This window comes from Culex pipiens, chromosome 3, assembly GCF_016801865.2.
Source record: "Culex pipiens pallens isolate TS chromosome 3, TS_CPP_V2, whole genome shotgun sequence".
NCBI lineage: Eukaryota > Metazoa > Arthropoda > Insecta > Diptera > Culicidae > Culex > Culex pipiens.
Window position 1 is genome coordinate 106,251,490 of NC_068939.1, and position 20,046 is coordinate 106,271,535.

General features: G+C 36.4%; 2 protein-coding genes across 2 annotated transcripts in view; one reads left to right on the top strand and one right to left on the bottom strand.

Moving 5' to 3' along the window:
* LOC120421153 (uncharacterized) overlaps positions 1-1,392 on the bottom strand; it is a 64,819-nt gene extending 63,427 nt beyond the window's left edge. The window contains exon 1 of the mRNA XM_039584347.2: positions 279-1,392. The gene's annotated coding sequence lies outside the window, so the exon portion shown is untranslated. The remainder of the gene's footprint in view (positions 1-278) is intronic.
* A 14,358-nt stretch (positions 1,393-15,750) lies between these two features.
* On the top strand, positions 15,751-17,368 carry LOC120421260 (uncharacterized). The gene is made up of 5 exons (XM_039584457.1): positions 15,751-15,902; positions 16,102-16,218; positions 16,280-16,540; positions 16,595-16,645; positions 16,903-17,368. Exons 2-5 carry the CDS (start codon positions 16,105-16,107, stop codon positions 16,984-16,986), a joined length of 510 nt encoding a protein of 169 aa, XP_039440391.1. The 5' UTR covers positions 15,751-15,902; positions 16,102-16,104; the 3' UTR covers positions 16,987-17,368.
* Positions 17,369-20,046: the final 2,678 nt, after the last annotated feature.

The window sequence follows — 20,046 nt, forward strand, 5'->3', positions numbered from 1 at the left end:
TTGATCTGAAATTATGAATGATCTTTCAATATTTTAGGGTTTAAAATAAACTTAGTAAATTCAACATGCATATTTGAGAACCCTTATCCTATCTGAATACGGTGTAAACCGTATTAAATAGATCAAACACCCTTTTTCCGCTGAATCACCGTTCATGGGTTTTTGATTATTCAGGCTAAACGTTTTGTACCGTGATCTAGATATGAACGTATCAATTAACATGAATTTAGTATTGGTTCCGCCCATAATTGGGAATTTAATATTAATTATCCACTTACAATCCTGGAACTATCGTACAGTTGACTCCCATTTAGGAGAAGGAGGCTTTCTCGGGTCAGCCCACAGGTTGAGTTCGTTCGGTGATCGCGACTTTGCTCGTTTCTCGTTTTGCCAGCCTAAGTCTCGCTTCGTGCTGCTGCTGCTGCTCCTATCACTCACTAATCAGGCTCATTTGGCTTCGCTGATTATTCCATTTCGTTTCACTCCTCCACATGACATTCAATCATAATCATCACCTTCTTTTTTTATTATTCACTCTTTATCATCAATCTTTGCTCTCTTCGATTTCCTTCCTTCGACTTCCTTCAACTGTATCCCAGATATATTGGTGCTCTTGAACCTTTTTTTTGTTTCCTTCTCCTGAACAACACCACCACCGTCGCGGTGATCTCACTTCACTTTCGTCAGCTTTGATTTCTTAATCTTCTTGCTTCCACTTCTGACTTCTTTGTAAACCACTCACTGGCTGCATCAACGCGGGCCCGCGCGCGGTCTTTGTTGAGGCGAGCTGCCGCCGCGTTCGTTCCGACCGGCACGGGGCGGCCAGTTCTCCGTATTTCTTCAGCCCGTCATGACAAGTCGATGCGACACGAACCGCCGCGTGTCTCGTGGAAACGCATCAACGCCAGCCCCACCGCCACCAGACCGGAATGAAATCTATTTCAATTAAATCTTTCCGATGGCGGGAAAATATTTTGAAATCTTTACACTCACTCTTCACTTCTCTTGGGAATTTCCCGCACCTCGACGCGGCTGCGGCTCGGATCAAGCACTGACTGATGTATAGCAGGTACTGTGCATATGCAAACTTTGTACTCGCGAACTTTTTTTTCGACCGGCCTGAACGGAGTTTGTACACCTAACTAGGTGTTTTGCAACGACCCGGCGACGTCTGCACAATTTCACACTGGCACTGCTGGTACTTTTCCAGTAATTTCAATTTTTCATTTTCGTCGACCTGTATGATGCGTGCTGATGTTCGCATAATTTATGTTGAGATTTGTAAAATTCAATGTAAACCGCCGTTACTGCCGAAACCACAAATGTATCATTAAATCCGAAGGTTTATTTCACATTATTTTTCGCCAACTCCAAGGCAGTCGTCCGTATGGTCTGTACGCGTAGAAATGTGAACAATAAAAAAGCTACATCAGAGCAATTTTTCTCTAAAATTTAATGTGGAATTGCAAAATGAAATAATCTAAAAAAAATCTTAAAATGTTAATTACAAACATAAAAATTTCAATGAAAAAACTGTTATAAAATGCATTTTACACTTGCCGAGTTGTTTTGCACTCATTAGTCTTCACAATTTCTAAGAACGGACGAATTCTGTCGAAAAAAAAGTTTTTACTGTACCGTAAACTGGGGTCAATCGGGACACATGGGGCGAATTGGGACAGCAGTTTTAACCATGTTGGAGCACAATATTTTAATTTTTCTGGTTGGTTTCGGTTAGAACAGACTCAGACCAACAAAATGTGTCCAAATTTAAAAGCTTTAAGTGCTCTAAACACTGCTGTCCCTATTCAGACTGTAGTCCCGATTCGCCCCAGATTACGGTACTGTTCAACGGAATTTTACAATTTTTGATCGATCCCAGACATGCTTAATATAACCTCTTTTAATACCAAGTTCCCTTTCACCTTGGGATTCGAAATGACGACCTTTAGATTGCCCTCCACTGAAGCAGGTTACTTTTACTGTGTACCTTACTTAGCTTACAATCACTTTATGGATGGTCCCCACGATATCTCAAGATTGGATTGACCAAATCGGCTGACATTTGGGGTGAAGACATATCCCGTATGCATGACGGAACCCGATTTTGAAAGCTTGTTTTTTTTTAAATTACAAAAATCAAAAACTGACGATTTGTTATACGAATAACATAAAACATAAACAACTTTTCTTAAATCGGCCTTCGTCATGCACAAAGGACCGGTTTAACGAGTCTTCAACATTTTTTTAGCCTTAATATAATTTTAAACGCAGGAAAATGCATTACAAATTTTTGTGACTTCTATTTTCATTAAACATTTGATATTTAAAAAAAAAAATATTTTTTGAACCGATTTTGAAAAGAGGGGAGGAAGGGGGGAGGGAATATTTGCAACGGCCTTAGTAATTTTATATTAAATTAATTTAATGTTATTTTGAAAATAACTGAATTTTGCATACCATTAACCAAAACCAAAAATTTGAAATGACATTAACAATTTTTTAACTATTTTAGCCTCAAACCGTAACCTAACTACATTTACCAATTTGTAGTCTAAAATGCTTTGCCGTTATTAACGAGTGTTTAGGACGATGCAAATATTTAAAAAAATGTCCCTCTGGCCGAGGTACGAGGGTGGGGGCAAAACAATAAATTTCAATGCAAAAAGGCATGAAAAATGCGTTATACAGCAGTACTAAAACAAAAATGTAAGTTTTAACGAATATATTTTTTTGCGGAAAAAAACTTTTAGAAAGTTTACTGAAACTCAAAACATTTTTAAATTAACGCAAACATGTTAAAAATAATTATACACGCAAGGAAATGAATTTTTAATTGTTTCCAATTTGTTGTACTTAAAATTACATAGAAATTTTGAAGTTTTTGAAGAAAAAAATGCCATCTAATATTTAGGACCGTTTTTTGAGGAGGTGAGACAAAAAAAAATGAAAAATAGTTGCAACATCCTTAACCCTCAACTGCCCAATTTTTTTTGAAATTTTTCATTTTTCCCGTGTTTAAGAGGTCATTTTGAGCAACTTTTGTTCTACGAAAAACTTTACTTCTCCTGTTTTATGTTTCTCTTTTCTTTTTGTGTTTAGTATTTAAATTTGCATTTATTTAGTTTATCTTTGTTTTTGGTAGTATTTGGTCTATTCTACCACCTCCTATCATTACATTTTGCCTTTCTAATTCTTCATGTTTTTAAAGCCACTTTTATCATTTAAATTGTAAAAAAAATGCGTAGAGACATAGTCTGGGACACTACACAAATTACTGCATACATTTTTTTAACTTAAAATATAGGAAATGTGAAAGTGAAAAACATAGTCAAAGTTGACCTCTAAAAAATGACATTTTTAAAAACATTGGCAAAGTCACATAAAACAAGTCCGGTACGCGGTCTGATTGATCCACACAGGCAGACAACCAGACAAGATCCAATGCATATTTCTTTTCAGAGCCTCAAACAGCAACAGGCGATGAACGCTGACGTTTTGAAATTTTGACAGTCTGGAATGGATGAATTACCCCAAATCGCGTTTCTGCATGATAAAAGTGGATTTTTTTTGCACATTTCTGTAGTTGACACTTGTGAACCCAATTTGGATTTAATTGAAATTTCCATACACAGTGAAAAAAAAACCACGGTAATATTACATCAGGGAAGGGGTACATCTTTTACGTCAGAAGAAATGTCTAATTTTACCACTTTTCTAGTGTACTGTCACTTTTTCATTCTTTATAGAGGTTAAATTACATCATAAAGGAGGTCAGCGATTGTCCACGATAAATACAAAAAAGAATTGTTTTGTATGGAAATTGTCCAAGAGGGGGGGAGGCGGGGGAGGGTGGTCTGAGATTAAAAAAAAGTGTCCACGTGGTTTATGGATGGTCCCTAAGACATACACAACTTTTTTGTTTATCTGCATGTACTACATATTATTTGAAAAATTCTCCTTCAAATCAAATGATGCACTATTATAATGAAACATTGCCGTACCTAAATTGTAACATGTCGAAATTAAAACTAGGGAAAAATCTGTACAATAGAAATAATATCTAGCATGTAAGGAATATTGTAATTAGTCAACATAAGTTTGATGAATAAACAATATTAAAAATGTTAAATAAGGTTATGTCTAATTTTATTTCAAATGTATGTCCTTCCAGGATCAATATTCAAAAGAGAAAACAATAAACAAATAGTAGTTTATGCAACAAGTTGCAAAAAGAAGATTTTTTCAGCACGCATCGTACATTTATCCAACGAGGTTTACCGAGTTGGATAAATACGACGAGTGATGAAAAAATCAAGTTTTGCATCGAGTTTAAATCAAAAAAATGTAGAAAAGTATAACTTTTCCTAACAAATGCTGAAAAGTTCAACTTTTCAACATCCATTTCAGTGCTGAAAAGTAGAACTTTTCAGCATTTGTTTTGAAAAGGGTTACTATTCGATTCTGTTATTTTTGGTACAGAAAAGTAGGCTGTTTCGTCGCTCAAGAATGACAGGAAAAGTAAATAGTTTCACGATGGAATTGCAATTTTTTTTTATAAAGGTACGCAGGCACGCTATTGTAAAAATTGCCTAATATCAATCGAATTTTGTAATTCTTGTCTGAAGGGTAACGTCTTTTCCGATTTTTGGTCTTCATTACACACAACAAAAATAGAAGAAAAATCTTTTTATTTTTTTACCAACAATTTAATTGGTACTTTCTCAAATACTATAAACCTTTTCACTATAATGATTGCAGAAAATTTCTTTAAATTCAGCAAAAAGTGCTTCTCATTCTCTCATTTTTTCGGCGACCAAACCTTAGTAGTTTCGGTCGAGCAAAGTTTTGGCCCTTTCGCAGTGACCAACCATCAGTAGCAGCTGAAGCCCAGAGCCAAAATTGGCCCACCATCGCGCCACTACCACTGCCACTGCATGCAATTGGGTGGATGATGTTTGTAATATCAAAACAGCTTAATTCAAATTGCAGACACCGAGAGAATTTGGGGAGAAAGTTGTGCGTCGCTCCGAGGAGGGACTAATTTCGGCGTTACTTGCAACGCGCAAATTACGACCCATTGAAGCGTGTGTTGGTTTCAATTGTGTAACGTCGTCGTTTTTCGGGACGAATCTTTGAATTTCTCGAACTGCGCGCGTACAGAGAACGCCCAACGCAGTCGGACTTGAAGGGCCAACTCGCGAAAAGCGCCATGCGCAAGCAACTCGACGACGACGACACACAGTCAACGTTCAGCTTCTTTTTTTTCGGGGGGGTTCACAGTAATTGCAGCCGGGCCAATAATTACGAAAATCATCAACTTTTTCCCCTCGCGCCAGCCAGCCGGCAGTGCTCTTTTTGTATTACTAGCACACCCAAGTTCAGTGATCTTTAAGCACTATTTATTAGCACACTTTTTTTCGGGGTCTCCACGCGGTGGCACGATGAGGAAGCATTAAAAAGACGCAACCGATAAAATGGTAGTAAAGTACTTTTTTTGCGTCTTCGATGACCGCGGCGGCCACTTGCGCGCGCGTTTTAGTCATGGGATCTGACGTGTGATGGGTCGCGACGATCGTGCGTAACTTTCCGATAGACAAAGTGAAAACATGCTGAATGAAGAGATCATCATCTCATAATAGACACGGTAATAGCCGCGATGGCCCAAGGGAAAATATGACGAGACTTCGCCGCGTGTGGAAAGGTAAAGGCGGCAAAATGCAATCAATAAAATTAACACTCCCTCGTGGGGTCTCTAGAACAGAACACTTGAGCTGAACCATCATCATCATCAGCATTGTAGCTGCTAGAGGAAGAGTTCTGGTTCCTTTGCACCATCACCGCCGCAGGCCACTTTGGATGAGTAAGAGCTTTCCAACTGAGCGCGCGTATTCATCATCCACTCGAGTTCGAGTTCATGCTGATCCTTATTGCACCAGATTTCTTCGTCAATGGTTCTCCTGTGCTGTGTTGTGCTCTTCTCGCCGCGCATACCACCTTGTGGCCACAAGATGGATCGCTTCGATGCCGTTTTAATACTCCATTCACTTCAAAAACCCCCTTTGAACCAAATGCATCGCGATCATCCATGATCGATCACTATCACTGCAATGGTTTCTCTTTAGAATAATCACTTTAAACTATTTACTCACGAGAGAAAAAAAAACTCACAAAACGATTCCGAATAACTATATTCACCGCAGAAAATCATTCGTCAACGAGAGCGTCGAATTTAATTCCCTCGCGCAGTTTAAGTTATCCACTTCTTATCCGCACTGTCTTCGCCGGAACATCCAAATGCGATCACATAAATACTTTCCGTTCCGTTGTTATTATCAAATAATTTATTCCCTCGCGGGGACTCGCAGCCAGAGTTCGGAAAACCACTCACACTCACAAATCGAGTAGGCTTCCTCACAGCAAACACTCTCGATACTCACCGTGAGTGTGAGGGCTGAGTAAATTTACTCATATTTGAGTAAAATGAGGGTGTGAGTAGGCCGTTTCCAACAATTTGTTATTTACAAAATCAATGACAACATCAATTTAAAATCATGTGTCTTTATCAATCGGTTGTACATTGGAGGTAGCGTCAATGTCTATAAATCCGGAGGTTCAGGGTTGGTATTAATGTGATATCAATATTTTTTTTGTCTGTCTGTAATTTTTTTTTTCATTGCTTCAAAAGAAACCTTGGATTGTCAAAGTCCAATGGATGGGCAATTAATTTCATAATTTTAAGATTGGTGACCGGGCGAATCCGTTGTGGATAGACCTACCGCAGGACAAATCGGAGGCCGCAGACGGGGGCAGCTTCTGCGGGTGGATGTTGGCAGCCATACCAAAAGAAGATGGCCGTGTTGCTGTGGGTAATGGTGGTCACTCCCTTCGACAGCTGTGCAACTGTGGCCACTCCCGGTCGCTGACAGTTCTACCAATATGTCTTGCCTAAGAACCAGGACACGCCAGTGGAGCCTCAGCAGCCGCCGGTGGCCCTAGCCTAAAGCTGTTATAGCACTGGATCGGCCTTTTTTAGTTTTCAGTGATCCTCCAAGCCAAAGCCACCGGCGGCTACTGCAACTTCTTCGGCATGTCCCGATGCTGAACCAAAACACATTTGTACAACTGTCGACGACCGGGAGTGGCCACTTACCTCAGCAACACGGCCATCCACTACTGGTAAAGCTGAAAAATCCACCCGCAGAGGCATCCCCCGTCTAAACAACCTCCGACCTATCCGTCGGTAGGACAGCTGGAAGTTGACAACAACCTTTGTGGTTTTTAAACTCGCTGAAAAAAAAAACAGATAAAAATCAGGATTTGAACCACTGTGATACAAAAACTTCTAATTAATAGCACTGCGCCTCTACCATCAGGACTACTTTTTCGCTGTTGAGTGAACAAGGAAATCACCGATGTAGAGTTTGACATCTCGAAATTTGTTTTCTAAAATAGCCCTCATGAGCGCTCAAAGCCCTCTTTGTGAGTAAATGAGGAAGGCCCTCACACTCACCGAGAGTGATGAGTAATTTACTCGCAGGTAACTTAGTTTTTTCTCATAGTTGAGTACCTCGTGAGTGAGTTTCCGAACTCTGCTCGCAGCATACGAAAGCAGAGAAATCGAAGAACACTTTTCGCCGCGATACTTTCGATTGGCGTGTGTTCTGGTCGCACGCTTAAGCGCAAGTAAATAAGCCAGCCGCACGCGCAGACCGCAACCCGATCAACACAGGACAGGAACCCGGCGCGAACTTTAATCCACATGCAGACTCCACCGCTGAGCAAGACCAACTAACTGAAAAGCGCTCTCTGTACGCGCAGCTAACCCGAAACGAGCGCGGAACGAGACGACGCTTCCCAAGGAGGTTGTGTTCTGTCTGTACTGCGCGAGAGACTAAACCAAACTAAACTGAGTTGAGCGCGCGCGCCTGATGTTGAAGAGAGTTTGCGCCTAGCGTTGTTGTTGTTGATCCCGGCGATCCCCCCGGCATCGGAAGCGGACCCTCCAAAGAAGTTTTCGCACGGTGCTGTGAGAGGATTGGACAAAATATTGAATAAAGAAAAATAATTAAATTCTTAAACCATTGGAAATTTGGAACTTTGAGTTTCATGCTCATATATTCCAGAAAAAAACCTCGAAGCACTGTCAACACCCCAATATGCGAATGATTAACGCGAAATTAATTAGAACGGTATAAGTTATAACTGCAACTCGCTGGTTATTTATCATCCATTACTCAAGGGACCATCCATAAACCACGTGGACACATTTTATGGAAATCTCAACCTGGTTGTAATAGACACTCATCCGGAATAATAATCCAACTCGGGAGATACCATGTCTTCAGTGCGCAAGGATCCCTGCGTCACCTTAGTGGTATAGATGTTTGTAGGGAAGTTTTGGACTCAATGTTAGTAGAATACCTCGAGAGGTATTGCGGGTCAGTTTGAAAAGAGTTTAATTTTTTGTATTTTGGCAAGACTTGCATCAATGTTACATTATTTTGATTAAACTTGTACAGCCGGCTGTAAAGTGCAAAAATAGAATTTATCCTGTGTTCATTTATAGTATTTTTGAAGTTATAAAAATATAATCTATATTATATCTGTTGAAAAATTTTATGCTGAATTATCAACATTGTAATGTGTGATTTGTTTTAGGATCGATTTTGCAATTTTGATTGATTTAAGTTTTTTAAGAATTATTTCGCGCCCGAGCTTGAAGACATTTTTTAATTTGTCGATTTTTTGGATGTTGCGGTAAGATAAACATTTTTTGAGATAATAAAAAGAAGAATTGAAGAAATAAACACGAAACAAAATCTATCGAAAGTTTCTAATGAATCAATGTTAAAACTAGAGCATTCCAATAATTCAAAAACATGAGCAGAAAAATAAGCCCTAACAATTTGAACATGCAGCATTTTACAGATTAATAATGAAAAGTCCTCACCAAGATTTCACCAGCCCTTCAGCTTCTCAATAACTGTTCGACTTTTTCGTGTTCGAACAGCGTCGCCAAACCCCTACACCAGTGCACTCGACGTTTTCTTTATATGTCTTATTTGAACATTAATATTTATTGTTTGAAAAAACCAGTTGGCCATCTAAAACACAACCACGCCTCTAGTCGGAATTCGCTTTAAAAAAATAAATTTTGAGGGGTCAAATTTTTTTACTATTTAAGGTCGTAGAAGGTGTCCTTTACTCTTGGGGCAATGACTGTCAATGATGGTTCTGAATTCAGGGTTCAGAAACAGTAAAATGAAATGAAGAAATAATGACGATATGTAAAATGCTTCTACAAACAACACAAAGAAAACCATTTTTTGATTGATTCATTCTGAATCTGGAGTTTTTTTTTTAAGGTCCAATAAAGCAATATTTCAGTTTTTGCGTTTTGGGTGTTTTTTAATACCCCTGAATCAAGGCGGTTTCAAAAACACCCAAAAAGCAAAAACTGGAAATTTGATTTATTGGACCTTTTCAAAAAAGAACTCTAGGAATCAATGATTTTTTAAAACAAACATGGCCGCCAAATGACCGATCGGGAATATTGCCTTTCAGATCCTTAAAAGTTAGGTAAAAATTATTTAGACCAGCAAAAAAACTGCTCATTAACTTTTATGTAGGTCCTTAGAAACATAGAAACCGTCCACTTTAACGACCACCAGGTATTTTGTGGTCTCTATTGCAAGTTTCTGCTCGGGCTTCAAAAATAAAAACTTGAATTTCCAATAGAGCAGTTCTCTAGGATTTCGGTCATTCGATTTTTTTTTGTATTTTTTAATCCGACTGAAACTTTTTTGGTGCCTTCGGTATGCCCAAAGAAGCCATTTTGCATCATTAGTTTGTCCATATAATTTTCCATACAAATTTGGCAGCTGTCCATACAAAAATGATATGTGAAAATTCAAAAATCTGTATCTTTTGAAGGAATTTTTTGATCGATTTGGTGTCTTGGGCAAAGTTGTAGGTATGGATACGGACTACACTGGAAAAAAATAATACACGGTAAAAAAAATTGGTGATTTTTTTATTTAACTTTTTATCACTAAAACTTGATTTACAAAAAAACACTATTCTTATTTTTTTATTTTTTGATATGTTTTAGAGGACATAAAATGCCAACTTTTCAGAAATTTCCAGGTTGTGCAAAAAATCTTTGACCGAGTTATACATTTTTTAAACAATATTATTTTTTTCAAAAAATCGAAATTTTGGTCGCAAAAATTTTTCAACTTTATTTTTTGATGTAAAATTGAATTTGCAATCAAAATGTTTTTTAGTGAAATTTTGATAAAGTGCATCGTTTTCAAGTTATAGCCATTTTTATGTAACTTTTTTCAAAATAGTCGCAGTTTTTCATTTTTTAAAATTAATGCACATGTTTGCCCACTTTTGAAAATAATATTTTTGAAAATCTTAGAAAATTCTCTACATTTTGCTTCTTCGGACTTTGTTGATACGACCTTTAGTTGCTGAGATATTGCAATGCAAAGGTTTAAAAACAGGAAAATTGATGTTTTCTAAGTCTCACCCAAACAGCCCACCATTTTTCAATGTCGATATCTCAGCAACCAATGGTCCGATTTTCAATGTTTTTATATATGAAATATTTGTGAAATTTTCCGATCTTTTCGAAAACAATATTTTCAAAATTTTCAAATCAAGACTAACATTTCAAAAAGGCCAAACATTCAATATTACGCCCTTTTAAAATGTTAGTCTTGATTTGAAAATTTTGAAAATATTTTTTTCGAAAAGATCGGAAAATTTCACAAATGTTTCATATTTTAACATTGAAAATCGGACCATTAGTTGCTGAGATATCGACATTGAAAAATGGTGGGCTGTTTGGGTGAGACTTAGAAAACATCAATTTTCCTGTTTTTAAACCTTTGCATTGCAATATCTCAGCAACTAAAGGTCGTATCAACAAAGTCCGAAGAAGCAAAATATAGAGAATTTTCTCAGCTTTTCAAAAACATTTTTTTTTCAAAAGTGGGCAAACATGTGCACTAATTTTAAAAAATGAAAAACTGCGACTATTTTGAAAAAAGTTACATAAAAATGGCTATAACTTGAAAACGATGCACTTTATCAAAATTTCACTAGAGTACTTTTTGATTGCAAATTCAATTTTACATCGAAAAATGAAGTTGAAAAATTTTTTCGACCAAAATTTCGATTTTTTGAAAAAAACAGTATTGTTTAAAAAATTCATAACTCGGTCAAAGATGTTTTGCACAACCTGGAAATTTCTGAAAAGTTGGCGTTTTATGTCCTTTAAAACATATCAAAAAATAAAAAAAATAAAAATAGTGTTTTTTTGTAAATCAAGTTTTAGTAATAAAAAGTTAAATAAAAAATCACCAATTTTTTTTAACGTGTATTATTTTTTTCCAGTGTAGTCCGTATCCATACCTACAACTTTGCTGAAGACACCAAATCGATCAAAAAATTCCTTCAAAAGATACAGATTTTTGAATTTTCACATATCATTTTTGTATGGACAGCTGCCAAATTTGTATGGAAAATTATATGGACAAACTAATTATGCAAAATGGCTTCTTTGGGCATACCGAAGGCACCAAAAAAGTTTCAGCCGGATTAAAAAATACAAAAATTAAAATCAAAGAAAAAAGACCGAATCCGTGGAGAACTGCTCTATATAAAAATAAGCACGAAGTCTACGCTTGCGCTCAAGGCCTACTTTCAGGAGCTTGCAATTCAATGCACTGGTACATGGCGCAACCAGTTTTGCATAGGAAATTCAGAGTTTTTATTTTTGAAGGGCTGTTTCTCGGCAATGGTTTGGTTTAGTTTGAGATATGCATTGATTCTTGTGTAATATTGTCTGAAGAACACGATGGTGATAAAAGAAAATATTTAGAAATATAAGGAATGGGTGAAAATCAACTTTTAAACCATAAACTGCACAAGAAAAATGTTGGAAGGCATTTGAGGGTTGAAAATTTATTTTTAATGAAATCCTTGGAAATTTTCCTATAAAATACAATCAGAAGAAAGTCTTTTATGGTCTATAAGCTGAAAGGTTACTTGTAAAAGAAAAAAAAGCATTTTAGAAAATCGTCGAAAAAAAGGGATGGTCCAATCGGCACAAAACTTGGGGTTTCTGTTAACTATCAATAGATGAACATTCCCTCCAAGTTTCGTCCAAATAGGTGAAGGTCGCGTCCAAAAGTGTACCCAGTTGACACGGAATGACCCATAAGCTATTGTGTTTCATATGTTTATAGGACCTATAAAAAAACTCTAGAGTGAGCTCTAAGCTTAGTAAGTCACGGTCTGATGGGAAGCTTTTCTGACTACCAATGATCCAAAAGTACAGAGATATTTTTATATTCTAGATAGAGGGTGACGAGCGGGAAATCCATCATTTTAGGACTCCTCGATTCCCGGGAAATTTGGTCGAGACTCCCGGAAAATTTTATACTTATAAATATCGAAGTAAAATTATATAAACTAAACTTTTTTTAAATCGATTGTGTGATGTTCAATGTTTGACCATCAAGTTTAGGGGAAAGTGGGGCAAGTGTAACAAGCTAAGGAAATGCTCGTTTAACCCATTAAAAACGTTAGAAAATCTGTCGGATTTTTTATTATCATCTTATTCCAGGTCTTGACTAAACTTTTGTAATAACAAGTTTTAAAAAAATCCTGTTTATCAATGTAAAAAAATGATTTTAAAATTTTTGATTTTCCGTACGTTCTACTCAACTAGTGGGGCAAGACGAACAACCCGTTGGGGCAAGAGGATCAGTGCATGAGACAACATGTTAATTTGCTAACAATTGAATTGTTATCACTTAGATACATCAGGTTAGAATGTAATTGAAACGTTTCTTTCATTTTTAGATTAAATAATAATATTTTGGTAAAAATTTAGTCGCTTTTACGAAAAAAAATTATTACTTAGATGATAAATAGTAAAATTTCATAATATCACTATATTTTGCATGGACAATTTTTTTAACAATTGTTCATCAGTTTTTAAGTACTTTAATGTATTTATTTCTGCATAAAATATGTTGTTGCTGTAATTCGTAATTTTTTCCATACTAAAAATCCATATGGTACACTTGCCCCATCTGGACAAGAATTTTTAAAAGCTCTCTACAAAAATAACGAAAAGTTAAATCATACTTTATAACAGGTGCAAGTCATTGGTAGGGACACTACTGATCTAGGAAAAATAGCATTTTGATAAAATGAGCCTTAAAACGTGCCCTAAGCCTTATTTTGTACTTTCCAAATATTATAAGAAAACAAAGGTTTTGAAAAAAACTTCATTAAATCTTATGCCCCGTGGCGTTTACGTCATTTTGGCGGTTATGTGGTAGTAGAATCAGCTAATTGCATTGCTAGCAACAATTCCTCATACTGTAAATAATCAAAATTGTAGAAATTACGACCGTACGAGCGAATGTTCCTCTTGCCCCATATGGTCGTCTTGCCCCACCTTCCCCTAAATTAACCAATGCTTCTCTAATCTTCTCATTCAGAAAGTGTTAATTTTAACTTGTCAAAAATTCCAATAACTATAATTGAGAGAAGCCAAAAAAACTGCTGATCCCAAAACGTAAAAAATCTTGAAAAGGCTATAACTCCGGCATAATTCAATTTAATTTAAAAATTCAAAATGCACCTAAAAGGGCTTGAAAAATGCAACAAAATGCCGGGAGAAGCATCCAAATTGGTTTAATCTAAAGGGAGTTATTGGCATTTTAGTGAAAAAATAGCATAATTTTCAAACTCAAATAAAAAAGGGTTCCATCGAGATATTTTAGTGAATTTTTTGGTTGTAAATTTTTGCTCGGGGGACCCCTTAGATCAATTTTTTCGGTGATAATTTAATCATATTCGTGTTCCTGAGACAATTTCACAATAGAAACATGCATTAAAATGTTTATTTTCATCCATTTTTACCCTTTAAAAAATGAATGTTAAAAAAATTAAGAAGCTGCTTTTTTTTCTCGAGTAATCTAGTATCCTTGGAAACAAACTTGATTATCAATAAATGTGAATCGAAGATTTTTTTTAACTTTCATTTTTTAAAGGGTAAATTTATGAAAATAAACATTTTAATGCATGATTCTATTGTGAAATTGTCTCAGGAACACGAATATGATGAAATTATCACCGAAAAAATTGATCTAAGGGGTCCCCGAGCAAAAATTTACAACCAAAAAAATCACTAAAAGAAAAAGTGTCTATTTAATATGTTAAACTGCCTTACCCAAAGCGTTCTCAGTCTCAGATGGTAGTCCCAGATGTCCCCTACAAGCTGCAGGTCGAACCGAGTTGATATCTGGATGGAACACTTTTTTATTTGAGTTTGAAAATTATGCTATTTTTTCACTAAAATGCAAATAACTCCCTTTAGATTTAACCAATTTGGATGCTTCTCCCTGCATTTTGTTGCATTTTTCAAGCCCTTTTAGATGCATTTTGAATTTGAAAATTAAATTGAAATTTGCCTAAGTTATAGCCATTTTAAGATTTTTGACGTTTTTGAACCTTCAAAATTTGTGTCCAGATTTGCCCCACTTCCCGTTGACCTAGAGTGCTCATATTTTGGCCAGATGCTGGTTTTATATGTACAAACAACCCCTGAAAATTTCAGGCAGATTGGTGAGGTTCAAACGACGTCCCACACAAAGGGGTATGCCCTGTTCGTGGAATCGCTCTTAATATCCTCTCTCGAGCATAGCAATTCTCATTATCTTTTTTTTTAATTGGTAAGTTAATTTCGCTGTATCAAGGTGACCTTGATTATCTAGGTTATTTCTTTTTTTGATGTCAATGAGTCATTTTGTGTTTTGCATCAACCTCAATAATAAATTATATTTTGGAAAAAAAAACTCTGGCAATCTTTGTAAAGTTAAGGGCCGCCAATTTTTAACATAAGGTTTTCCTGATTACTGCAAATATTTCTTCTAGTAATATGTACAGTTGACCTTAAGATGGAAAAAAAACAACTTTAAATTGTTTTGTTATTACCTATATTGCAAAAATCCCAATACAATTTTCCATTATTTATATTATCTATTTTTTACTCCACAAAAATCTAATAACAAGTTCATGCAACAAGTAAGTACAAATTAAAAAAAAATACTCAGTACGAGGAAGATTCGTAAACATTTTAAACTACAATTTTGAGTCCCAAAATGCTCAAGAAACGATCTTGTATTTGCAAATTTAAAAAAAAAAAACAAAGGGTACAAAATTTGCAGCTAAACTAAACTAACTATTTAATAGTAACTCCAAATAATAAGGCAACTTAAATAAACGTTGAATTGATTTAGTATGAATTTATTGTAACTGAATTCATTGAAAAGAAACAAATTTATTACTTTTCTTTTTTTTAATTGACACGATTAGCATAGTTAAAAAAATCCCGGGTCCCGGGAATTCCCGAGAAATGGCCAAATTCAACTCTCGATTCCCGGGAAATTGAAAATCTCGAGAATCGTCACCATCTAATTCCATAGTTTTAACATGTTTCCATCCTAAAAATTTTCTTCAGCTTTAGCTTACAAAATGAACATCGTAGCCATGCAACTACGACTGAGCCTAGTAGACAGCAAATTTGGCTTCATGTTACATTATTTAATATTTTAGTTTTATTAAACAAACGCTTATTCCCGCCTTTCCGTATCAAGCCTGCCCATCGTCCGTTCCCATCTTTTCATAACAACCTTTCCGCACGTAATGCGCCAGTCTTTTTTACAGAAGTCGATACAAGTGAATGTCGACTCGTCGCAGCCAAATGAAATAATAATTTGTTTACAAGATCGTGATACGCAAGCGTACGGTGCTCTGCATTTTTCACGTATTTTTTGAATTAGTGACTCGGTATTCAATCATTTTGTGCTGTAAGTATGAAAGTTCCGTAACAAGGTGTTGTTAAGTCCATTTTTTCAGCATTAGGAGAAGATTGTTCATGGAAAACTCATATACTCATTAACTGGGCGTGCCACACTGACGGGCGTCACGTAGCAGATCGGTCTGGCTTATGTCGACCTATTTAATGATCAAACTCGATCTTGCATTTTTATGTTTTGCTTCTTCCAGAAAATGGTTTGGCTAAAATCCTGTTGGTCTCCCTGCATCTGGAGCAATTCCGTAAAGACAGGCAGCTATGCGATCGCCGTCTACACCGTAGCAATGTGCATCGTGCTGATTACTATGGTATGAGAATTATTTTGTTCAATTTGATCTTACTATTTAACGATATTTGAACTTTTTTTAGACCGTATACATGATGGTTGGAGGTGATTCATCTCAGCTGTATTCTCCGTTGTTCGAAACGGATATTCGCGACTCGATGCAAGTGGTTGGAGGATTCTTTATTTCCTATTTTATTCTGATGATTTTGTCCTCGTTCGGTATCTGGTACTCGTTGAAAACGACAACCCGTGGCTGGATGCTTCCGTGGTTGATCCTTTTCGGCATTGCCATTCTATTCCAGTTTGTTTTTGGCCTGTGGTTGATTGGAGGATACTATATATATGTAAGTAGATAGTATTTCAATTTTTGAATTGCAAGTCATAGTTTGTATTTTCAGCTTCAACAAACACTGTCCAGTTTAATCTTATGGGTTTGGATGGCATATAACGTAAGTATGAATATATTTGAGGCAATGTGAAAAGTTTGACACTTTTTAGTTTGTACCCCGTTGATTTCACAAAGTCAAACTGCTACTTTCTTCACGACGCTCACAGACACTATCAAAGCAATCGTTGGGTAGTGTGTGAGAGCTCCGTGTAAAGAGGGTGTCAAACTAAAATGTGACCCCATTCGTTTGACAACAATGGGTGTCAAACCATCGGGGTTTCAGTGTATAGTGTTTTCACATCAATCTTTTAATTACAGATCTACTGCTGGATGTGTGTTTTCTCGCAGTACCAAATATTTGTGGCAATGCAATCACCCAACATTGAACTGCTTATGCCTTAAGCAAAAGTGCAGCATTATGAATCAAAGTATTTTTAAACACTCTAGAACTTATCTGTGTACAGAATTTCACAGAAGCAGTCAACGTCTTCACTAGCACAAAAACAATTTGCTAGAAATATTAGGATATTAGAGAATCTCTATTTAGAATTTCAATTTAGAGAAACTTAACATGCCAGTTTGATTATGATCGAATCAAACACTTCCATGTCAATGTCCATTCCAGTAAATTGCCTTAAAATTAACAGATATAGCCGTACAAATTTATGACATATATTTTAAACTTGGACAACTCATTAAACTTATCGATATTTAGTAAGCAAGAGAACTGAATGTAACATCTACCGTCCACATTTGATGATGAAATAAAGCTTTTTGCACCCTATTTCTTTTTTTATTTCGGAATTACCAGTAACACCACTCGAGACACAAACTAAAAAGTGTCAAACCACCTAGGGTTTCAGTGTAGGACGTATTTCAGAGAAGGCTCATATCGGTTTTTCCTTAAACCCATTTTTGTCACAATCTAAACCGGTCACACCTTTGTGATATGGCTATACATCAAAATCGAGGATTGATCAGATTCCGTTCGTTTTGAGAAAAACGCCAACATTTCAAAAAGCATCATGTACCTACAAACCATGCGTTTTGAGAAAAACGCATTTGAATGTTAAGCATAATTTTTCCATTCCCATTTTAATATAAAAGCAAAAGAAGCTGATCTAATACCGGCTCCGTGGCTTAATGGTTACGGCTTCTGCCTCACAAGCAGAAGGTTCAGGGATCAAATCCCGGTCGGTACATTTGAAATTTAGAATCAGGAATTTGAACTTTGAATATGAACAAAAACGCAAAAAGAATCAGGTGGGATTCGAACTCACACCTTTGGTTTGGTGGTCTGGGACGCTAAGCAGTCGGCCATCAGAAGGTTTACCCTCTAGCAGTGAATTGATCCGTAGTGTTGAAACATGTTATCTTCTCATAATAAATACGCGCTGATCCCTGATTTGCCTGAGGGGATTGGAAGTCTAAATATAGATCGAGTTTCCTTCAGATGCTTGCTTCTACGTTTAGGCGGGGCCGAACAATGCCCAGCGACCTCGGAATTGGACCGCAAGGAGCTCTGTCATTCTGAAATGGGCCGTTGGAAGCAGCGCGAGGGCTATCACCACCTAATACTCGGGACTGAGATAAGTTGTATCAGCATTCGGCATATACAAAGTCTGATACAAATTATACTTTCCCATAATATCGCTACCGGTTAGCGGGTATTGGATTGGACACACACACAAAGCAAAAGAAGCTGTTCTAATGATAACAAACGATGAAAAACGTCGTTTTTATTGATACTTGATCATCTATGTTCATTAAAACATTATTTCCGTCATTATATTTGAGAAAAACAAACATAACTTCTTTTGAAATCACAATAGTAGTTTATGCAACAAGTTGCAAAAAGAGCAGCACGAGTCGTACATTTATCCAACGAGGTTCACCGAGTTGGATAAACACGACGAGTGCTGAAAAAATCAAGTTTTGCAACGAGTTCCATACAACATTTTTTGCAATTTCGAAAAACACCCATTGAAATTTTAAGTCGAATTTTCATGTATTTTGTCAATAAAACGTTTAAATCAAAAAAATGTTGAAAAGTGTTACTTTTCGAAACAAGTGCTGAAAAGTTCAACTTTTCAGCACCCATTTCAGTGCTGAAAAGAAGAACTTTTCAGCATTTAATTTGAAAAGTGTTTCTATTCGATTCTGTTATTTTTAGTACAGAAAAGTAGGCTATTTCGTCGTTCAAGAATGACAGGAAAAGTAAGTAGTTTCACGACGGAATTGCAAAAACGTCTTTATCACCCTGCTGTCATTGGAGGGGAAGCTTTTGGTACGTTCGTTTGATGGCTAGTTCCACACTAAGTGCCGCACTCAAAGCTGTCAAAGTGTTTCTTTGAAGAAACTCGCGCTAGTTCCGCACGAGTTTCGCCGTTTTTCAGTTTCATGCGAGTTCCACGCGCACTGACAAATCGACGGTAACATTTCAAAAGGCCTCATGTACATTTTGACACTTTCTGGGTTATTGCATATTCTGAAAGTACTCCTAATAAGCTACCTCTCCACCAAAAATGAGCAAAAGTTATCAGTAAATCATTAAGTCATCAGTAAAGTCTGTTTAATCATGATTTTAAATAAAGTAACATAAACAAAATCTCTGCCATCAGCAGTCCCTGTTTATATAGCCCTGTCAACCTGTCAAATAAAAGACTACATGAACCTCGTGACGAAAAAAAAGCAAAATGAAAAAAGCGCCATGTACATTCGGCGAAGAAAAACGAATCATAACAAAGCGTCCCCCTCAATGACAGCAGGGTGATATAGACGTTGTTGATTTCAAAAGAAGTTATGTTTGTTTTTTCTCAAATATAATCACGGAAATAATGTTTTATTGAATATAGATGATCAAGTATCAATAGAAGCAACGTTTTTCATCGTTTGTTATCATTAGAACATCTTGTTTTGCTTTTATACAAAAATAGGAATTGAAAAATGATGCTCAACATTCAAACGCGTTTTTCTCAAAAAGGATGGTTTGTACATGATGCTTTTTGAAATGTTGGCATCGAAATGACGTTCGATTGAACCAAAACTGGCACCGACGAGTGCGGCACTCAGTGCCGCACAGGCTCTTCAAACGAACGTACCAAAATTGTACGATGTTATGATTCGTTTTTTTCTCGCCGAATGTACATGGCGCCCTTGGCAAGTGGAGGGGAAGTTTTGTTATGATTCGCTTTTCGTTGACAAATGTACATGGCGTCTTTTGCATGATGCTTTTTTTTTCGTCACGAGGTTCATGTACACTCAACCCCACTTTTTTGTTTGACACTTTTTTAGTCTGTACCCCGTTGGTTGGTCAAAACAAACGTTTGATAGTGTGTGTGAACTCCGTGTAAAAGGGGTGTAAACTAAAAAGTGACCACGTTCGTTTGACAACAGTTGGTGTCAAACCATCGGGGTTTGAGTGTAGTCTTTTATTTGACAGTTTGACAGATATAAACATGC

Bases quoted from the DNA above. Each gene is read 5' to 3' on its own strand.
- LOC120421260 (XM_039584457.1), top strand. From the start codon at position 16,105: ATGGTTTGGCTAAAATCCTGTTGGTCTCCCTGCATCTGGAGCAATTCC. The intron at 16,541-16,594 runs GTAAGTAGATAG...TTGTATTTTCAG, and splicing joins TTGGAGGATACTATATATAT to CTTCAACAAACACTGTCCAG. The intron at 16,646-16,902 runs GTAAGTATGAAT...TTTTAATTACAG, and splicing joins GGGTTTGGATGGCATATAAC to ATCTACTGCTGGATGTGTGT.